The 23,890-nt window shown below is 35.6% G+C and overlaps 1 protein-coding gene across 1 annotated transcript in view; it reads right to left on the reverse strand.

Moving 5' to 3' along the window:
• Nucleotides 1–23,890, reverse strand: part of Brwd3 (bromodomain and WD repeat domain containing 3) — a 105,418-nt gene that overhangs the window by 38,137 nt on the left and 43,391 nt on the right. Inside the window, exons 12-20 of the mRNA XM_040744330.1 lie at nt 22,983–23,023; nt 18,589–18,693; nt 17,266–17,419; nt 13,507–13,641; nt 12,204–12,332; nt 9,311–9,536; nt 7,348–7,515; nt 3,687–3,870; nt 2,281–2,374 (exon numbers count right to left, since the gene is read on the reverse strand). Coding sequence (XP_040600264.1) covers nt 2,281–2,374; nt 3,687–3,870; nt 7,348–7,515; nt 9,311–9,536; nt 12,204–12,332; nt 13,507–13,641; nt 17,266–17,419; nt 18,589–18,693; nt 22,983–23,023 — 1,236 coding nt within the window. The remainder of the gene's footprint in view (nt 1–2,280; nt 2,375–3,686; nt 3,871–7,347; nt 7,516–9,310; nt 9,537–12,203; nt 12,333–13,506; nt 13,642–17,265; nt 17,420–18,588; nt 18,694–22,982; nt 23,024–23,890) is intronic.

The following is a 23,890-nucleotide window of genomic DNA, read 5'->3' on the forward strand; positions in this document are numbered from 1 at the left end:
TAATTCACATATAAAAAGTAATATTCAAATCAGATAATGTGGAACATACTTATAATCCCAAAACCTGTGAGCAGAGCGAGGAGTTAGAAGATGTGGAGTTCAGGAGTCTAAGGTCATCTTCAACTACATATGGTGTTCAAGACAAGCCTGGCTATGAGACACAGTCTCAAAAACAGTAACAACAAAACAGTACGATTCTAGCCAGTTGCAGATCCCTGTATCATATGCTGTCATCTTTAATCTTGAGCATATGCCCTGATAAAACATTGTTTGCGTGGCATGATAGCACATGCCTGTATTTCCAGCATTCAAAATCAAGAGGCAGAAGAGGAAGACGGAGCACTGTATTCAAGATTACGTAGTCTACATAATAAGTTCTAGGTCAGTGGGGGCTATACAGAAAGACTCTGCCTCAAAAAATGAAAACAAAACTAAAAAAATCAATTTTTTGCGCACAGACATATGCAATCAGATCCTAAGCAAGAAACTATGCCATGTTTTAACTTTATATATGTCACTGGAGCTTAGTCCTACTATGTATGAACAATGTAAAATAGACTATTTTAGCAGTAATATGTAATTCAGCTGATAATGTAACTTGAGTTGGCAGAATAGTAATAAAGTATACAGGTTTAAAAGATACTTAATTTTGGGCCCAGCCTCGTAGCACAGGCTTTTTTTGATCCTAGTGCTCAGGAGGCAGAGACAAAGGCAAGTGAATCTATGTGAGTACAAGCCCAGCCTGATCTACAGGCTACCAGGGCTTCCAGGCTCGCTAGGGTTATATCAAGAGACCATTAATAAAAGGTACTCTTTTTTTTTTTTTGGTTTTTCGAGACAGGGTTTCTCTGTATTGTTTTGGAGGCTGTCCTGGAGCTCGCTCTGTAGGCCAGGCTGGCCTTGAAGTCACAGAGATCTGCCTGCCTCTGCCTCCCTAGTGCTGGGATTAAAGGCGTGCACCACCAATGCCTGGCAAGATACTTAATTTTAACAAATAAAATTTAGTGTAACATCTACCTTTCTACAACATGTAATGTCTGTAAGTAGAAAACAATATTTCTGATAATATCACAGAGCAAAGCTACAGCCTTAATACGTCATTGGGAGTAAGTTTAAAACTCTTATGAACTAGTCTTGAAGGGCCAGTTTCCTGTTCTTATATGCAAATGTTACTATGCTGTCCAGAGTGACCTCAAACTCTCATTATCTTTCTACCTCAGCACCCAAAATTTTGGGATCACAGATATGCTCCACCATGCCTGGCTTCTTTCATCTTCAATTCATATGAAAATGTTTAAATCCTAGCCTAAATACCTACCTACTTATATTCATAATCTAAATTCTAGCATTTCCAGATAAATTGATAGTTGGCAAATCAGCAAAAAGAAACCATGGGTTAGATTCATATTAGAGCTTAAACAAGCTAAAAAACCTTCTACAATATAAAAATTTAAAGCAGGTATCAAAATCATGTTTAAATATTAAGGTATTTAAGATAATCACCCCAATTTTGTTCATTGATACTGTAAAAATAATTAAGATTTCTTGACATATTACTTAGCTTTCCATTAAACATTGAAAATCATCATAGAATCTCCAATTAACCACATTCTACAGAGGGGCTGTGACAGGAAGAAATAGTTTACATTCTGATGCCTTTTGACTGGCAAATGAGAAGTATTAATAAGCTTAATGGGCCATATGCAGTACAGGTATCCCATCCATTACATAGCAAGGTTTACTGGGAAATGGATCCAGTACAGCCCAATGTATACTTAGATTTTGCTTACATGATTAGGTAGCTTATACATGGGTCTGCAGTGAGGTCAGCAAACAAGCTGTAGAGGGTCAGAATGTCTGGCTTTCTAGGTCAGATCATTTCTATTCTCACTACTCAATTCTGTCTTTATATACCACATACAATAGCTAAAGGCAAGCTATAATTCAGTATGTGGCTATACTCAATAAAATATAATTAACTAAAATAAACAGGATTTCATACATGAGCTTGTCAACCTCTCATCTAATGTTCTACATTATTACTGGTGATCATATGAAAATATTTTTATACATATACAATAAAAGGCAACCTTTTATTTAAATTTTTCTGTTAATAACCATGTACATGTATATGTGTATGTATATGGATTTGAGGTTTAAAAATTAGGATCCCTGCAAGCAGATACCAATTTAAATATCTTCATGATAGATAACTGTTTCCTTTCAAATAACTCTTATTTGTACACATTAGATTCTAAAGCACTGAAAAAGCAAACTTACTCTTTGGATAGTATAAGATGGCTTTTTCTTCTTTTCAACTGTATAAAGGCTAATTTCTAGGTCACCTTTTGCACTCCGACATTCTTCTTGCACCCTAATAAAATATTGCAGGTGAAAATAATAAAAATCATCCAGTAGTTTAAGCATCAAATCTGAAAACTAAATTTCAAAATATAAAATTTAATCTCTGTATCTGTTTTACCTATATACCTCAGTGGCAATGTTCTGCAATCACCACCACTACCCAGTCCCATTAGTTTTTCATCATTCCCAAGAGAAATCTGTAACTATTAAGCAGTTACTTCTCATTTCCCCATTCCTCTATGCTCTGAAAGCCTGATACCTTTATTACGTTCATGAATTTGCCTGCTCTAAATACTGTATGTTAAGTGGGGTTATTTGTCTATTTGTGTATGCCTTCTTTCAACTGGCAAGACAGTTTCGACTTTCATCCATGTTTCAGCAGTTATCAGAATGGCTTTATTATGAACTAACGAAATACCATTACATGATTATATCATATTTGTTTTTCTATTCACTTACTGATTGACATTTGATTTGTTTCTACCACTTGCTCATTTGAATAAGTTTCCAATGAATTTTAGTGCGCAAATATCTAATCCCTGCTTCATCGCTTAGTTTTAAGTAAGGAATTCTTTTAATTTTTTCTATTCCAGCAGTTGCAACTCATAAAATGATCTGTCTTTTTTCTTGATTCATACTTACACCAGAAAGCAGAGGGGAAATGGAGATTAAATATATTTTGCTACTTTTGGCTTATCTGTTAAAAATACTTGGTTAGGTGGTATGGTTAAAATGAATTTTACATGTTCTCTCTAATAGCTCATATAAACACGAAATGCATATACAATACATATAACCTATTTCCAGTTGTAATTATTTATATTAATTGCTATTATGATAAAAAGTAGTTTTACAAGTAAGAATGGTGAAATTATGCCAATGAAATCCTTTAACCAATGAAGAATATTTAAATGACATTTTTTAGCATATCTATACTGCATACTCATAATGTTCCAATACATAGCTGGTGACCTTTTCCTTCGTAGTTCTGTTGAATACACAGTCAATAAGCCACTCATGTTCACATATTAGCCATTATGAATTCTTTCTTAATAACACTGTATTCTTGCCCTAACTTAGATGATAATCAAATACATTGGTAATAATGCATCACAATTTCAGTACTTCCAAAAGCATTTATCAAAAACTGAGCATATTTACAATATTTGTTACAAAATAAACTAATGAAAATTAGTTAATATGGAAGGTCTAATGCATGAAGCAACTTGATTAGAATATCTCAGTTACTAGGCTAATTTAAAACAACTCACTTATAAATATACAGTTTGAATTTTCTTATGGAGGTTACCATGTCAACTCACCTACTAACTCCAGTATTTAGTTCATTTACCACCACTCTTCTGCTCCAGGCCATGAGATCTCGTTCAGTGGCCATCTGGCTCCTAGGAGCATTGTTATGCATTTGCCGAACTCCTTCAATTTGACCACTACGCCGAAGCCCAATATTTGGGGAAGAAGGTATGTCCATATTTGGACTACTCAGAGCTAAATAAGGCAAAAGCAAGGAAAAAACCACAATTTTCTGAAAAGAAATACCACTGTTGGAGATTAGAGGTCTAAATAAAACAAAAGTTTCAAAGACAGGATGTTTGGGGCTGGCCTAGGATGTGCAAGGCCCTGGATTTGATCCCTAGCACCAAAAATCAGAGAGGAGATGAGGGGAAAAATGAAAGAGACTTCTGGAAATATGAAAGTTGTTGCCTCTGCTTTACATGTTTTGTGCCATCTTCATGTTTCTATACTGCTATAAATAAAAGACATATTCAAACATGTTGAAATTTTGTATAGTTCTTTTCATTTTGTTCAAAGTAGTGTTTATCAAACATCTATTAAACACAGAATACAAAACAGTATCCAAACATGATCTCAAAGATTCACAGATATGTATTAATAATAGTTCAAGTTTGATCTTTATAATCCAAATTCTACCTATCTTTGTTTACCTAATTAGGATATTTGTCAGAAAACTAAGTGTGGAGATGCGCATGTGTAATTCTAACTCTTGGAAGGCTGAGGTAGAGTATGAGTGGTAAGCCAGCCTAGGCTACAGAGTATGATATTTGCTAAAAATAATGCTTCAGAGTAAAAAAGAAGTAAAACACAAAACTTGCAAAACAAACAAATATTGAAAATACAAGCAGGAACTGGGGAGTTTCAGTCAGGAAAGAGCTTGCCATGCAGGCATGAGGACCCAAGTATGGATCCCTAGCACACAGAACCAGTGACACATGCCTATAATGCCAGCAGCCCAAGAAGCAGAGAGGAGAACAAGGGATTTCTGGCCAGCCAGTCTAGATGAATTGGTGAGCAATGGGTTCAATGAGAGTGTGACAAAAAAAATAAGGAGAGCAACTGAAGACATTTATCATTGATCTGTGGCCTCCCCATGCATGAGTTCTACATGCACGTGCGCACACACGCACACAGAGAGAGAGAGAGAGAGAGAGAGAGAGAGAGAGAGAGAGAGAGAGAGAGAGAGAGAGAGAGAGAGAGAGAGAGAGAGAGAGAGAAACAAAAAACCACAACAACAATCAGGGTCTCACTGTATTCTAGGTTGTTTAGAAACTACTATGCTCCCTTGGTTAAGTACTGAGCTGAACTCAAGAAAGCCAGTAACAGAGAGGGAGGACTGATGACCAAAGGGATTAAGACTGGGCTGGTTTAACCCCAGAAACAGCTGACCTGACAAAGGTTAACTCTTGAATCTCAGGCATCAGCCTGGGAAGCCAGCATGGGACTGATCAAGACCCCCTGAATCTGGGTGTCAGTGAGGAGGCCTAGGTAATCTATTGAGCCTTGGGCAGTAGATCAGTACCCATCCCAAGTATACACACGGACTTTGGACTCCCATAGAACAATGTGAGGTGCACTCTCACCCTGAACTCTTGGGGAAGGGTCTAGGCCCTGCCCTATATGAAATGACAGACTATGCACACCCCCATGGAGGGCCTCACCCTCCCTGGGGAAATGAGGGGATAACGGGGGGGAGGGCTCGGGAGGAAGGGAGGGAATGGGAGAGGGACCTGGAATTGACTTGTGAAGCAACCTTGTTTCTTATCCAAATTTAAACTGGAAAATAAATTTTTAAAAAAAACCCTAATAATAATAGCAATAATAAGAAAAAAAAGAAACTCACTATGTATCTCAGGCTGACCTTGAACCTACTGTGATCCTGAGGCCTTAGCTGCCTCCATTATAGTATTTTAAAGCATGAGCCACCATATCCAGCTAGCAAAACATTTTTAATATCAAAATTCACACTCAAGATTAATAAACAATAATTAAAACATACTGACAGAACTTTCTCCTATTCCTCTCATGTTTCCTATTAACTTTTCTTTTTTTTTTTTTTTTTTTTTTTTTGGTTTTTACGAGACAGGGTTTCTCTGTTTTGGTTCGGAAGCTATCAGTCCAGCCTGGCCTCGAATTCACAGAGATCCGCCTGCCTCTGCCTCCCGGGTGCTGGGATTAAAGGCGTGTGCCACCACCGCCCGGCCCTATTAACTTTTCATATTTGCAAATAAAACACATGTATAAAAGTGTAAATTTCAGCTACAAAAATAAAAACTTAGTATTTAGTCGAGCTAAATACTGATTTCACAACTGACGATCTAAATTAGAGTTCCAATAATCTCTGCAATACAGGATTGCCGGACTACTTCGAATCTTGTTCAAGGTTCAGGAAAACTGAGTTAGATGCCCCAAGGGGCACAAATGAAGAACGGTTTTATTATAATTTTGTGAAATACACGGGAAATGAATAAAATATTCTATTTATTGCCTCAAATTTAAATAATATATTCACTTCTGTGCAACCCTACAAGTGATTTTACCAAAAATTACAGCAATTCTTTAAGTATAAAAAGAAACAACCAGGCACAGTGGTATAGGCCTATAAATCCTGGTCCTTAGGAGGGTAAGGCATGATGGTGCAACTTCAAGGCCACCATAGGCAATGCAGCAAGACTTAATCACACACACACAAAATAATGGGCTCAAGATGTAGGTCAGTGGCTACTTTGCTGCATAAGACATTGAGTTCAATCCCTAGCAATAAGAAAAAAAAATACCTTGCCGAGCAGAGGTGGCTTACACCTTTAATCCCAGCACTTGTGAGGCAAAGGCAGATGGATCTCTGTAAGTTCGAGGCCAGCATGGTCTACAAAGTGAGTTCTGGGACAGCCTGAGCTATATGGAAAAACCATGTCTTTTTAAAGTTAAAACTCACATTTCTTGAAAAATTAGAATTGAAACAATATTAATCTCAGATACATAGGCACATTTCATGGTACATGAAGGAAGATGTCCAATAGATAATAATATTCATGTTGGAGATAGCAAGATGGATCAGGAGATAAAGGTGCTTGTTCTCAAACCTGGGGACCTGAGTTCTAGCCCATGGAAACACATATAGACACATGGAAAGTAAAGTAGGGAAAATTTCTTTTAAAGAATCATCATTACTAAATAAAGTAATTGATTATATAATAACTTCTATTGGTATTAAGATGACCAAGGTTTTTTCTACTAGCCTATTTCATTCATTCAAGAGCAAAGGATTAGATATGCTGTTTTCCTTTCAACAAGAAGGGTCAATTACAGGAATTGTACTTTCTAAATTTAAGGTGGTTTAAGTTTTAAAACTTCATAGATTAGATCCCCAACAAAAGGGCCAGACTTATTCCAACACTTCATTTCTAGAAACAAAAGGAAAGATTTCAAATAAATTGAGTCATGTGGAATATTGTATTTAAATAACTACCTATATTTGTTAGGAGCTGAATTATTTTTGTCATGAATGATAACAATGAGATCATGCTACTCTGGAATACCTGATATTAGAAGCTATAAATTAATAAAATATTTGCATTTATAAATATGAAATGCTTTCACATTATACATGGTCTAAGTAAAATAAGTGAAATATGTTTTTATACTTTCCACACATATACAACTACTTACCACCACTAACAGAATATGATCTATTAATTGGAAAATTTGGAACATCTCCTTCATTAATTAGTCTAAGATCTTGTTCTCTCTGTAACTCTCTGATTATTCCATCAAGAATGCTTTCTTCTTGGTCATTGGTTTGCTGCCCAATTACCTGTTCTACCACCTCACCATCACCTAAATGAGATCAAAGACACAAAGTCAGATATATTCATTACACTTTAATATGGCAAAAGTGAGCTTATGTTGTGAGAGAAGTAATTAGAAATAATTTAAGATAAAAATAGCAACATTTTATAGGAATTTTTAAATATACAGTTAATGATTCAGCATTTGATTTAACTAATACTCCTAAATTCGACATTGTTATCAAGGCATTTTAAATAATAACTATAATGTTAAAGTTACATAATCCTGGCTAGAGAGATGGCTCAGTGGTTAAGAGAATTGGCTGCTACTGTGCTTACAGAAGACCCAGGTTCAATCCCAGTACCCAAATGGTAGCTTATAATTGTCTGTACTTCCTGGTTCAGGAGATTCAACACCTTCATACAGACATACATGCAGGCAAAACACCAGTGTATAGAAAATAAAAATAAATAAATTGTAAAGTTTTATCGATTTTAAAACAATCTTTCTACTCACTATATTCTAAGGCTTAAAATCAAGAATTAGAGATTCGAGTAGGATTTTTTTTAACAATGGATCTTTTTTACACTGTAACCTAGATTGGCCTGGAACTCACTACATAGTCCTGAATAACCCTGAGATCATGGCAATCTTCCTGCCTCAGTCGCTGAGTGTTGGGATTACAGGTGTGGGCTACCATGCCTGGCCCAATAGTTTATAAACAAGCTTAGTCACAGTTACCTACAATGTTCAGCACCTTTTCTTTTTGAAAGTTTCATTATGAAAAAAGTTAAAAATATGGTCTTTTAAATAAATAAATATTCATATTTGCAACACCAGTGTTTTAATAAGTAGGAAAGTACTTTTATGATAAACTCAAAATCAATGTTTAGTCCTGAGTGAAAATTTTAACATCCTTCTTAAATGTATCACGTCCTGGTTTTCATCTTTCCCTGTATCTATCAAATGGTATTTGATAGAGCAATAGTTCTTATAAAAATTAATTATGCTAAATTAAGTTTTATTTCAGATAGTTTCAGTCTGACATTCTATTTATTAGTCACATTTTCTACTACATTGCTCTGTAAATTTTTATTTCATTTTACATTATGAAGGTCAATTCAAGCACCAATTTCCTAGCAAAGAAAGAAAATCCAGAAGCCAGGTGTAGTGGTGCATGCCTGTAATCCCAACAGTAAGAAGGCTAAGACAGGAAATTTGAATTCTGAGCTAGCCTCGGATACATAGTGAGATTCTTTCTTAAAACAAAATTTTAAGGAAGAAAGGAAATTCTATTTGCAAAAATGTAACTTACTCCTCCATAATTAGATGAAAAGTATTCATTGTCAAACTAATGCAATGGCATTCTATGGGTGATGAAGCAGAAAAGACAGTATACACAGCTGAAACATCTATCTAAAGAAACCCACTCTCCTTTTTTGGAGGGTTCATTAACTAGCAACTTTCAAAATGAACTATCCATACTATAATCAATATAATTTTTACCAATTAAGCTTAATATAGTAAAGTTAGTAAGTTTAATCATTACCAGAAGTCACTACACAGAACAAGGTCATACATATGGTAATGGTTTCCCCTGTGGCAGGTCAACTAATTACCTCTTGGGCATGTTACTGTTTGTGTTAAACCAGTTACTTTTGCTCAGAAGAGCTAAGCAATGAAAATCTAGTCTGATAAATTGAAATATACAAGTAAAACTTAATAAAAAATAGTATAGTCTATAATGCATGTCATAACCTACTTCAGAATTTAGTAAGAAACATACACACATATATGTATGTATATCTGTAGCATTTTAAATTTGTTTCAGGAGATAGCATACCATTAGCCACATATCCCAACTGTGGAATAAGCTGTTCATCTTTACAATTTTCCCGTCCTGGTACCAGCCGTTGAAATTTTGTAGGATGCGGATTTCCATCGACATCCACCAAGAACGGGGGAGGCATGAGGTGAGGTGCTTGTTGAGTTTGCTCATCCAATACGTAGTTATTTGCATCTCTGATAAGTGGCCGATAATCAGTGTGGAAAAACATCTGATCTGGAATCTTTATGACAGATATTTTGTTAGTGTTTAGCATACCAAAGAATATATAGTCCGGGCCCTAATATTCATTCTTATAGCATATCAGACAGTTTTTATATTCTCTCACAGTTCTGTGTTGCCATGTGTTCCTCTTGGGAGAAAACAAATGACCTAGATAGTAGTTTTCTTATCTATAAAATTCTATGATTTGCATTATTTTGAGAACCTCATATAATATTTCCCTAATTAGGATAAGAAATAGGGCAACAATCTATCGTAAGTTGTGTATTTTGATTTAACTTATAACAAACACACAAACCTATAACTTGAGCTCTTGTTTTTATTCAAGAAAGCATAAATGAAGCATAATATGCATGGTGAGAGCAATGAACCTCAACCAAATCAACACTATTAAAGCTATTGAGCTGAGCGTTGGTGGAGAACACTTTTAATCTCAGAACTCAGGAGGCAGAGGCAGGCGAATCTCTGTGAGTTCGAGGCCAGCCTGGCCTACAGAGCGAGTTCCATCCTCCAAAGCAATACAGAGACCCCTGTCTCAAAAAAACGCAACTGAGCCAGCCTCAATGATGGTGAGGTCTCTTTCCACTATAAGATTCCACAACCTCCCCAGATTCATAGCTAATAAAACCCAAAGAACAAGTTGGGTGTGGTGCAGTATGCCTATAATCCTACCACTTGGGAGACAGGAGAGGGTTGTAGTAAGTATGATGCCAGATTTTTAGCAGAAAATCTCAAAGATGTAGATGGAAGATTACATATATGACTTAACAAAATTAGACGAATACGAGATAAACTATTTCAAGAGATTTGTAACAAGCAAAAAAACCTCCCAACTTAAAAAAATACTGCTGACTTCTACCAGCCCATTAAGGATTAACATCAATGTTTCTCAAGTAATTACATAAAACAGAAAAAGAATGCTACTGAACTCTATTTACAAAGCCATTATTACCCTGATAAACCAGATAAGGACAAAACAAATATAAAATTATAAACTAGTATCCCCCAACGAACATAGAAGCAAAGATAGGATATTTGCAAACCAAAATTCATGTTACTCAGCATGACCAAGCTGGCTTTAATTCAGAAGAGGTAATTCAACATACATAAGTCAATAAATCTATCACATAAATAGACTCAAGTACGGAAATCATATGATCATCTCATTTCATTCAGTAAGGATTCGGGAAAAACCCCAGTATGACAAAGGTATTAAAGAAACAAGAACAGAAGCAACATGTCTTGGGGACTGAAGAAATAGCACAGCAGTTAAGAGTGCACACGCCTCTTCCATTTCCTGGCACATATAGACACTTCACAAATTCCAGTAACTTCAACCCCAGGGAGAGCCAAGGCTTGCTTCTATCCTCCACAGGCACTGTACTTGTGATCATACCCACACAGGCACACACAAATAGACACATGAAAATAAAATCTTTTAAAAAAGAACTACAGGACAGACAAACAGGTGGCTCAGCAGTTAAGAGCAATGATTGCTCTTTCAGAGGACTGGAGTTCAATCCCTAGTACCCACATGATGGCTCACAAACATTTGTAACTTCAGTTCCAGGGGATCTGACACCTTTTTCTGCTCTCCATTGGCATGCATGTGATGTACAAGCATATATACATACATACAAAGTTCCCATACACATAAAATAAACTTCAAAAAGCACAGCACATCTCAACATAATAAAAAATAAATATGAAAAATCTATAGCCAGCACTGAACTAAACAGGGAAAGACCCAGAACAAGCAGGCTTATTTTCTTCTCTTTCACTGAATACAGTGCCTGAAGTCTTAGAAGACTAAAACAGGAGACAACTATAAAAGTGATACAACAGGAAATGAAGAAATCACAGTTCCTTTATTTTCACATAAGACTGTATACACAAGAGACTCTAAAGACTTCACCACATGGGGCTAGGACAGATGGCTCAGCAGTTAATAGCACCTGTTTGCAGAGGACTGAATTCAAGTCCCAACTTCCACATGTTGGCTCACAACCATCTGTAACTCCAGTTCCAGGTTACCCTCTTCTGACTTCTGAGGGCACCAGGCATGCATATGGTGCACATGTATACATGCAAGCAAAACATTCATACACATAAAACAAATAAATCTAAACCAATTTTTAAAAGACTGCTGCAGAAAAATCTAGAGCTGTTAAAGCTGATAGAGCAAAGTGTCAGAATACAAAATTAACAGAAAATAACGCGTAGCCTTTCCTTATACTGATAGCAAGCACACTGAAGAAGAAATCAAGAAAACAATTCCACTCATATTAGCCTCGGGGAAAACTCAAAATACCGTGTGATAAACCTAACCAAGGAAGGTGAAAAACTTGTACACCGAAAATTTTAAAGCACTGAAGAAGAAGAAAAATATGTTTTCTCTCTCATATGCGGGCCCTAGATTACACCTAGATACAAAAGCAATCTATACACATGGCATGAATGAAGAAGTGAAACTCTCTGGTGGGACGAATGCGGGGGACAGAGAAAAAGGCAGGGAAGGACATATGCCCAATATACACAATATATACTTGTATGAAAATTTCCTTATGCAACACAGTACCATGTTTCATGAATATATACGATGAAAAATGTAAAATTTGAATGGTACAACCCCAAATGATTATGTGTAACAAAAATTATGTATACTAACCTTTTCGTAGTATTTACTGCATCCAAAGCCAAATAGCAACAAATGCCCATGAGAATCTGTACAGGCAAAATGGTTTCCATCTGGTGAAAATTTACAATCAAACACTGCCCCATGACCTTGGCCTTCAATCTGAAATTCAGAGGAGTCTTTTGAGTTACTTTAAGAGTACCTTTCAAATATTAAGTAGGCAGTAGCTTGTCCTAGCTATTCCCCTGAATTCTGTGATGAATCAACATTCCAATGTACTCTCTGGCTTCTGTAGCCAGAACCCTAGAGTAAACAGTAAATCTCTGAAACATAATTATGAACAACTGCACCTAACATAATAACTCATGAAATAATAAATGGATGAATGAGGAGAGTTAAGAGGATCTATATGCTACCAAACTGACAAAGGTGCTATTCAAAGTGAAAATACTATTTTTATGTCTTAAGCTATAAGACAAGCCTTTAAGTAACTATTTAAAAAACAATGCATGCAAATAAACTACTAACAAAAGACGTAGTATTAATGATCTGGATCCATATAAAGTCCATAGAAGCTAGCTCCAAAGGTCCATCCACAGATTAGCATTATTTAGTCAGAACTATTCTTAAGAAAAGGACACTACATATACAAGTTATGAGCATGCTCTCTATGAAAGAATTTTTTACTGGAATGACAATTAATCAATTTTTTACATATTTTGTACGAGATTTATACCACAACAGTTTATGTCAGTACCAAGAACCCATCTCAAAAACAAAGAAATATGCCATAGCCAGTTATGGCAATACACACCTATAATCCAAGCACTCAGGAGGCAATGCAGGAAGATCAGGAGTTAAAGGTCACTGCTGGTTACATTGAGAGTTTGAGGCACACTTGGGCTATATATATGAGACACTCTCCCCTCCAACAACAACAATAAAAGAACAAGTATATATACTAATATATAGTTTTCAAGTAAGTTGAGGTATAGATCAGAGACAGATTCATAATTCAGGTTTTTCTTATTCATAATCTTAAACTGAATTTATAGTTTAAACATTGATCTTTTGGTATTTTAGCTTACATTTTAAATCCAATTGTAAGAAATCATTAAATGATTCAGTTTAGATGTACATATCCGAATTTGAAAAATGCTAACACCAGGATAAGTAGCCATGCTGAAAGATCTAACTCTAAGCCGTTGAGTCATTCTCTGAATTATTTTACCGACTTAAACATAAGATGACAAGCTGCTCCTATGTCCTAGGCTACTAGATCATCATAAAAGCAAAGTGAGATTTAATGTAGACTTTATAAACACAGGTGTCTTACCATATTAAAGTAATTTCGAATTTTGGTCCCTCGGTCAAGGTCCCAAATAAAAATGTTCCCATCATGACCTGCTGAAAGTATGATCCTTTGATCAAATGGATGTGCTTCTAGAACAAATACTTCATCGTCATGCCCCTGTGATGAAAATCAATATTAGAAATGAAAAGCAACACCAGATGTCTGTCTTATTTGTTCAAAAGATCTTGAACACTAAAAGTCTAATTGAGACGAATTAATGCATACCAACTGAATAGCATCCACTCATGAGTACTTCATAAATAAATATTTTAGTTAGAAGTCCTAATGCACAACTGTTGATTGTATAAACCTGATGTCTTAGATAAAAGACACAAAAGATAATGCTCACTAACCACTGAAATGTAACTTGGAGATGTAGGACTTTGATGATTTTTTAAAAGCCACAGAAAAGAACAAGAAGCAGAGTGTGATGATGGCAAGTGTACTTCTATCAGTCAAGGCAGGCAACCAGAGGCCTCGCTTGACTTTGAAGCTAGTTTGAAGTCAGTCAGGATACAAGATAGGATCTCAAAGTAAAAGAAAGGTTGGAGGACAAAAAAAGGAAAATGGAAAATCCAACAGAATCTTTTACTACCATCCACTCCTACCACCATGATAAAAGTCCTTGACTGGTTTCGATCTTACATTCTCATCATGGTATCTATAGTCTCAGAACTCACAGGTTCAATCTAAACCATATAGTGAAAATTACCTCAAAATATTAACTGTAGGCTGGTCCAAAATATAAATTGCTAAGATGAATAGGTAAAATTCCATTACAGAAAGTACCATCAATAACTTGAAGACAACCAAAATTCTTCCCTGTGACTACTAAAAATGTCGTTTCTATCCTGTAACTAAGAACTTTGTTTAAAAAAAAACAATCTGAACAGCCACTATTTTTCAATTTCCTAAAGGAATATTCAATAAACCCTAAAGTTGATATTGATGATTCAAAGGATAATGGCATATTATATCAAATTAGATCACACCAGATCAGATCTGATCACTGTTTAGAAGTTTGCATTGGTACATCTTGCACTTTTCATAATCAACCTTTCTTTGATGAAAAGGTATTCTCTTTGAATAAGTTGCAAGGAGAAAATATTGCTTAATTTTCCATTGATTTATAATACTTCGTCCAGAACCTTTCACACAGTAGACGCTCAGGAGGCATTATTTGAATGGAACAGCTTTATGCCCTTCCAAGATCCTGATACAACCTGTTACAGTGGAAATGTAAGTACTATATGAAAAGAAGGGCTTAGAATTTAGATCAATTGGGAGAGTGCTTGTCTAGCATCACACGCCTTGCAGAAAACTATTTATGTGATGGTGCATGCCTATAATCCTAGGACTTGGGAGACAGAACCAGGAAGAACAGGAAATTCAAGGTCATCATTGGCTAAATGGAAAAAATCTAAGACGAGCATGGGCTACATGAAACAAAGAAAGACAGAAAAAGAAAATTATGTAGAATTGGCTGTTTCGAAGACTGTCAGTAAAATTTAATGAAAACAGATGATCTGTGAGTCAGCCCATAAGAGTGTCACTAAACAAGATTTTATATAATTATGAAGATGGAATTTTACATAGATTTTTTAAAAATAACAGCTGTAACTCTTAAAGCTGTGAATTTAGAGATACCCATGCTCCATGTCTAACTCAGTAGCTACCAGTCATCTGTGGATATTAAGCATCTGAAATATGGGTATTACTAATTGAGATGTTTTATATGAAGATTTTGCATGCAAAGTGAATGCAAACTATTTCATTAGCAATTCCAGTACTAGTTCCAGGTTGAAATGATAGTATTTTGGATATACTCAGTATAAGAGTGAAATTTGTTTTATTATTTCAGCTACTAGAAAAATTGATATATATGCATAAATATGTATACACAAACATATACATATATATGGCTTACATTTTTTGTTTCGAGTATTGATCCAAATGGACACTTTAAATTTAAGAGTAAAGGAAAGAATATGTTAGTTTTGTTTTACTTATATTTGTTTATTAACTAGTTGACTGGTGTGGATACATGATTTTCCGACGTAGCTCAGGTTAGCATGGTATTCAATATGCAGCCCAGGTTAGACTTCGATCTGTGGAGCTTTCCACCTCAGCAATTTATGTGCTGTGATTGCATAGGGGGAGTTTACCACAATTAGTAGTTAGCAAGATAAAGTAGTAAGAAAGTGAATTGTTCCTAGCTGAACCCTGCCACTTAATACTATATTATATCCATATGAGACTCACTTGGAATTGTCTCAGTAAAATGCTTATTGATTGGCAACTAAAGCAGAGAGGGGAAACAGACATTGACCCACAACATGATGAACAAACAAACAAACAACATGAATTCTGCTTAATCCTACAGTTGTAGCAGCCTTTTACTTTGAGAAATATACTTAAAATAAAAAAGCACTAGCTTTTCTCCTACTTCTTCCTCTTACCTCTACTTCTTATATAAACTGATCATTGAAGATAGAAAATGTAGGATATAACTGCAAAATAATAATAATAATAAATCCTAGCCCTTGCTAAAAACTATTTATTGTATACTTGAAGACATACTAACCCTGAGAAATGGATAAATACTAGACTTAGAAACAATCTTTAAAAAACAATTCCTAGCGATGAGCCCAGAGTCTGTGAGCTTCTATGAGCCCAGGTTATTTGTCTCTGTGGGTTACCCCATCATGACAATGACACCCCCACTAGCTCCCCATACAATCCTTCCTCCCTCTCTTCAACAGGATCCTGGGTGTTTGACCCAATGCTTCGCTGTGGGTCTCTGCATCTGTTTCCATCAGTTACTGGACAAAGTCTCTCTAATGACAATTAGGGTAGTCACCAATCCAATTACAGGAGATGGTCAATTCAGACACCATCTCCACTATCGCTAAGAGTCATATCTGGATTCGTTCTTGTAGATTTGTAGGTGTTTCCCTTGCACCAGATTTCTACCTGATACCCAAATGCCCCCCCCATCAAAAAGTCTCTTTTGATATTCTTGTATTTCCCTTTCCCAGAGAAATCCATGCATTCTTCGGGAGCTCCTTGTTATCTAGCCTCTCTGGGGCTGTGGATCATAGCATGGCTATCCTTTACATATATGTGACATTTGTGTAGCTTGATGAACTTGTGTGACTCCTAGCAGTGGGATCAGGGCCTATCCCTAAAGCTTGGGATGGCTTTTTCGGAACCTAGTCATCATACTGGATTGCCTTGTCCAGCCTTAATACAAGGCGACATAGTTAGTCTTGCCACAACTTGATGTTTTACTGATACCCATGGGAAGCCTGCCCCTTTCTAAATAGACACAGAGGAGGAGTGGGTGGTGGGGGATGGGAGGAGAGGAGGGAGGAGAAACTGTGGTCAGGATGTGAAGTAAGTAAATAAATTTAATAATAATAAAAAAGTCATTCCTGCTTTCAGTGGTGGATTATGTATTAGTACTATCTGGCAGATGTACCAAAAGAGTACCAAAATATTTTCCAAAGACTAGTATGTCATAGAAAGGAAAGTAAAACTTAAATGTTTTGTTCCTACAATAATGCACTTTGACCTTTTTCATTCTTTTGGAGACAAGGTCTTACTATACTGCTCAGACTGGTCTCAAACTCCTAGGATCAAGTAGTCTTCATACCTCAGCCTCCTAAGTATTGGACCTACAACACAACACTGCACTAGGCTTAAATACTTTCTTTTCCTAGTAAAAAGTATAATACTTACAGACAAAGTATGAAGAAGCTGTCCTGTGACAGAATTCCAAACTTTCAAAAGGAAATTGTTCACTGCAGTAATAACAGTGGTGTCATAACGATCCCAAGCCACCATAGTCACCTTCAGTTTAGTGACTTTGTCTTCTGCAGATGTCAAATTACTCCTGAAGTGAAAATTTGAAATATTTGTATCTTGCATATTTTAACAAAGGTAAACGCAAAACAGCAAACTATGACAAAATTTTCTAGGAAGATGAAAAGGATTATATGTAAAATTAAGAGTATTCATAAGAAAACTATATCCCATCACAGAAAACTATTCAGATATTGATGGCAGTGAAGGCTAAATATACAATACATAAACAGTTGTGGTTAGCTTTTTGTCGATTGGACACGAGCGTGAGTCATGTGAAGATGGAACCTCCATTGGGAAAATACCTCCATCGGGTCCTTAGGTAAGACTGTAGGGCAATTTCTTGACTAACCATTGATGTGGGAGGGCCCAGGCTACTATGCACAGTACCACTTCTGGGCAGATGGCCCTGGGTAAGAAAGCAGGCAGAGCAAGCTATGAAGAGCAAGCCTAAGTAAGTAATGTTTGCTATGGCTTCTGCTTCAGTTCGGGCCTCCTGGTTCTTGCCTTGAGTTCTTCAGTGATGGAGTATGACTTGGGAGTTTTAAGATGAAATAAGCCCTTTCCTTCCCAAGTTGCTTTGGGGTATGATGTTTAATTACAGCAAAAGAAACAAAACTAATATAATAGTTACAGGGAAGCACAAAAAAGTGAGACCAGAAATACTGTTTATCTTAAAAAATAAAGTTTACAGTATGATCATGCTGGCTGTGAAACAATAGAAAAATGTACAATGGTCATTTTAGCCCCTTAAATATTACTCCTAACAATAACAGTGAAACCCTGTCTCGGAAAAAAAAGACTTTGTAAATATCAGGAAATTTATTTACTTAAATGATTATGACATTAACAATATCTGTCTATGACTATAATGTCAGTTTAGTCTAATAGTCAATTTAAAGGTCAAACAAGAAGAAACTGATTAAATACATATATAATGCTGAGTATAAATGCTAATAAAATGAAATATAAGGGAGTCCTCAGTAATTAGAGCAAAAGATAAACTTATAGTATTTAGCAATGCTCTAGTCAATCAACAGCAAGGGAACAGTTGCTAAGAGACTGAGTAAAAAGGTAAATCTCATGCCTAATAATTTCAAACTATTTACTAACATAAAATTATATGCATTATTAAGTATATTGCAGTGCAAAAGATGATATGCCACGGGAAACCCCGAAATATCCAATATGCACTCTTACCCACTCATTTTAGTAGCCATATCCAGCACTATACTCTTCCATTCTTGTTGTTGATATTGCCAGATTCTTGCTGTTCCATCTCTACTTCCACTAACAAATCTTAAACTGGAAAAAGGAAGTTAAAATAACCTTGTTATTTTTTCCAAAATCCATCACAGTTTCTTGATTATAAAATGAATAACCTTCATACACTACTGAGATATGTACAATAGTACTTAGAAAACAATCTGGCAGGTCCTAATATGCTAAACATAAAATTACCTTTCAACCCAGCAATCCTATCCAGGTAAATATCCACCAAAAGAAATGAAAACATTAGTCCATATAAAATTTGTACATGAAGATTCATGAAACACTTAATAATCCCAAAGCTAGAAACAAACGAAATGCTTACCAATGAATGAATAAAATATGGCATTCATATAACAGACTATTATTCAATAATAAAAACTGATGTGTTTTATAATGTGGGTCAATACTGAACATACAGGTAAGTTTAACAACAAAGTTGCCCAGTATTGGGAAAGAGTGTTGATAGATTTGAGGATTCATAGCTAAAGGGAATGAGTATGTTATAAGGCTAAAGAACATGTTTGTTCAAAGATTAACAATGAAGGTTGCATTATACTATATACAGAAAATTTTATGAGCTACCTTTAATAATTTGTTCACAAGTTTGATACTATATTTTTCTAATCTTTCAGATGCGCATTTAAATAGAATATGTTTTCATGCTGGTTGCACTCAAGAAGATGAGGCAGGAGGATCACAAGTTCAAGGCCAGCACAGGCTATATACTAAGTGACTATTATGAAAAAAACAAAAACCCATTGGAACATATATATTGACCCATTTCCCCCTTACGAAACCAAATCCCAACATACACAATGTTGTTCATAACTGTATTTGATAGATATTAATCTATATCTACAAGTATAAAACTGTATCATTTCAGATCAACTATATGAATACAACAAAATTCGCTTAATGAAGCTCATAAAGATGAATAATTACATGATACTATCCTTTGAAAGAAAATGGGCCCCAAAGGAATGACACTATTAGGAGGTATGGCCATGTTGGGGTAGGTGTGGTCTTGGTGGAAGAAGTGTGTCACTATAGAGGTGGTTTTGAGATCTCCTATATGCTCAAGATACCCCCCAGTGCCACAGATCACTGGATGCAGGACTCTCCGTCTACTTCCTGCTGGCTGCATATTAATATAAAGCAGCTCCTTTCCAGAATCATGCCTGCCCCCCCCCCCACTGCTCTCCAGCCATGCTACCCTCCAGGATAACAATAGACTAAACCTCTGAAACTGTAAGCTGTCACTTCAAAAATTTAAGTGTTTTCTGTTTTAAGGGTTGCCGTGGTCATGGTGTCTCTTAACAGCAATAGAAACCCTAACTAAGACACATTATTTTTATTTTACAACTTTAAACTCAATGCTATGAGGTCTTTGTCCTATCTTATATATTATACTGAGTTAGAATAGGTACATAACTGTTTTTTTTAAAGCTTTAAGAGCTCCTATGTATACTGACAAATTATTTCCCTATATTTTGAAAAAATAGGAATCTTAAGAAAAGTTGTAAGAAAGGATCAATTTATAATACTTGATACAGAGTAGTAAAATTTTAATTATCTTGTAATTTTTTAAAAGAAAAATTCTGTTAGTTATTTTTAATTTATATTTACTTATATCATAGAATTGGGTGGTTTTTCAATAGGAATTGTTATTTTTATACTGATAAGAGAAATGAGTACAAAGAATTTTTAAGAATGAGCAAAGATTCACCTATGATCCTTAGAGAAACTAAATGTCAGCATTTTGATTTTTATATACATGAATCCATTCATATTTTACATGTTCTGTATGCTTTTTTATGTTTTTTACATTTTTAGATTAATATAAAATGTTTATATATTTTGGAAGACTTAGTAACAATGTTTTTGAAATACACATTCACAAGAAATTAATATTTCAGTATCATTCAGTAGGAAAAACTTGTACTAGGGATGCAGGAGAGATGGCTGAGTGGTTAAGAACACATGCTGCTCATATGCTTCCAGCACCCGTGTCAGGTAATTCAGAAAGGCCTTAACTCCAGACGCAGGAGATCTGACCCGCTCTGTGGTTCATATACCACACATTTAGAAACAGAGGGAGTCACAGAGACAGAGAGGAGGAGATAAAAGTAAAAGTGCTAGGAAGATGACTAAGCAGTTAACTTCTAGAAGCAGCAGCATGTTAGGAGGCTCACACCTGATCTCTCTAGCCTCCTTAGGTACCCACACTTACTCATGCATGCACGCACACACACACACACACACACACACACACACACACACACACACACACACACACACACACACACAATTAAAAATAAAAGTAAGGCAAGTGGTGGTGGTGCATGCTTTTAATTCCAGCACTCAGGAGTCAGAGGCAGGCGGATATTAGTGAACTGATCTACACAGCTAGTTCCAGAACACAGAGAAAACCCTGTCTTGAAAAACCAAAACAAATAAAAATAAAACAAAATATTAAAGTATTAACAACTCATAAGAAACTGAAGAGGTGGCTCAGCAATTAAGAGTCCATGCTGCTCTTCTAAAGGACCTGGGATTGACTCTTGGCACTCATGTCATGTGGCCTACATCTGCTTGTAACTCCAGCTATGGGGGATCCAAGCCCCTCTTCTTCTCTGTGCAGGTACCCACATATACGTGGTTAACAAACACACATACATACACACATACAGATAAACACATACACACATAAATCAGAATAAATGTAAAAGTCATTTAAGAATGGCAATATGGTTGTTATTAATTTTATTTTATGGTTTTGTTATTCTTACTACAGATAAACTATGAACCATTGTTATTTGCTTTTATAGTTCACAAAGATGGCCAAAATCCATCTTGTAACTATTCACTGTTCAAAAGTACTTAGAAAGATAATAGTCACCCACAAAGCTGTCATAGGAGCATATAGATAAAAATGTATGCTAATTTGACCTACTTTGCATCAAATTACAGACCACCATAAACTATTACACAAAGCTGTCATAGGAGCATATAGATAAAAATGTACGCTAACTTGACCTACTTTGTATCAAATTACAGACCACCATAAACTATGACATTCGGGGGTCAGATATTTCCGAGGGTTCACAGCTATTTGTATCTAAGGTCTGACTTTACAGAGGTCAGTAATGTACCTTATGAATTCTAGAGACCAGTGACACAAATGTCCAGACAATGTCAAAATACATATAAAACCTGCAGCCCTCAGGAAAGGCTCCAAGTAGCACATGAACCTTCAAAGTCACATGAGACAGAGATGTGAAAGAATCAAGAGGGAGAGAAAGGAGGGGAGAGATAGAAAAGGAAGGTAAAAAGTGACAAGGAGAAGGGAGATAGGACATGCAGGAGGGAAAAGGAAGTAAGGTAGAAGGTAGGGGCTGACCTTTATGGCTAGAAAGTATGTGAGGGAAAGTTTAAGTAAAGGAATGGATGAGATAATATGAAAATATTGAATAGGAAAATGCATAAGGCAATTAGGAAAATGTACAGATTCACAGGAAAAAAGAATGCAGTTATCTAAGTAAGTTGTACAGAATTTGGAATATGTTGATATTTAGAATTTGTTCCAGAGCAACAGAAGAGAAAATGCTAAAAAAAAATCTGAATAGAACAAATGTTTCCTTGTCAGAGACACAGTAATCAAATAACAGAATTCTTATTCGGTTAGGTGGAAAAAGAAAACAAAAGGCAAAGTAAACAAGAAAGAACTTGGGAAGATTAAGAGCTCACAGACTATGGCCACTACTGAGTTAAAAATTCCAAAGAGAGATAAAGCTATCGAGGAGGACAGACATGAACTTTGAACCTGAGTGACTGAACAAAATAGCTATTTTCTGCCTCATGTATGTGTGTGTAAGGTAAGAAGAACCTTGAGCTACTGTGTCTAAAGTTATCTCCCAGTGATAGCAGGCAGAATCAGTACAGTCTGTTCCTGTTGCCAAAGACTATAATCCCCCTCACCACAAATGCGGCTTTTGTATTAGCCAAACAATTCAGGCAACCAAGATCATCTAAAAAAAAACCTTTGGCAGTTAGTGAAATTGGGGTGCAGTAAAGAATCTCCAGAACCAAAGAAGGTGGGTTAGGGTACAAACTCATTTCTAGGTGTAACAGTGACTGTAAACTGAGTTAAAGTACCTTAATTCTGGGGAAGGTGATGGAAACACAGATACCTACTCTAGAAAAAGATTTCTAAGGAAGTTTCCTGAGAAGTCAATGATTGGATGACAACTATATTGGTTTGGAAGGAATAATTTTTTAAAAAATCAAAATTTCTTTATAACAAATATGTACTCCATAATTACCTGTCTCCATTGTTACAGAACTGAACAGCAACAACTTTGTCCTAAAACACAGAACAACAGACTTTTGATTAAAATGAACTCATGAAAAAATAGTGTCCTTCCCTTTAATTTATGCCCAAAAGCTTTACATAGTAGATTATACTTAAGTATGATTTTCAATTCTAAAAAATATCATTTTGCTTAGAAAAATATATCATGGAAGCCTCTAACAATGTACAAAGTAAGTAAGTTGGTGTCACTCTGAATCAAATGAGATATAAACAAATCTGCTTGTAAATCATATCAAGAGATGCATGGTCCTGAATAGGTATCATCATATTACATCCCCCCCAAGACAACACAGTAATAGAAGAAGCCACCTAAAGACAACTGAGGTCAATGAAATTTCCCAATTGTTTTATTGGTATAACTTCAGAAAACTATTTACTTCTGTTTTCCACGTTTTTTAACAGTAAGCTGAAATTTATAACACTGCACTATAACAAAGAAACAAAAATGTACCCTCACACACCATACTCATCTTCAGTCTTCAGTTGTCACACTGAACTTGAACTTCACTTTTAATAAAACAAGAGAAAATCCTTCATACTTAATTATTTTTTCATTTTTAAAAATCATTAATTTATCTATATACCCACATATTATTGACTTATATTGTTTTGATACAGATCAGAAAAAACAAGTGAAGGAGATTAAAAAAATAAGGCAATATAAGCCATCACTCGGGAGGCAGAGGCAGGAGGATCTCTGCAAGTTCGAGGCCAGCCTGGTCTACAGAGTGACTTTCAGGACAGTCTCCAAAACAATACAGAGAAACCCTGTCTCGAAAAACCAAAGAAAAAAGTGTGAGAGGAAAACAGACTTCATTCCAAAGACAGTATAAAGTGTATTCCTTATGCTTTGCTGTC

Source organism: Mesocricetus auratus, unplaced genomic scaffold (genome assembly GCF_017639785.1).
Source record: "Mesocricetus auratus isolate SY011 unplaced genomic scaffold, BCM_Maur_2.0 Super-Scaffold_100003, whole genome shotgun sequence".
NCBI classification, from domain to species: Eukaryota; Metazoa; Chordata; class Mammalia; order Rodentia; family Cricetidae; genus Mesocricetus; species Mesocricetus auratus.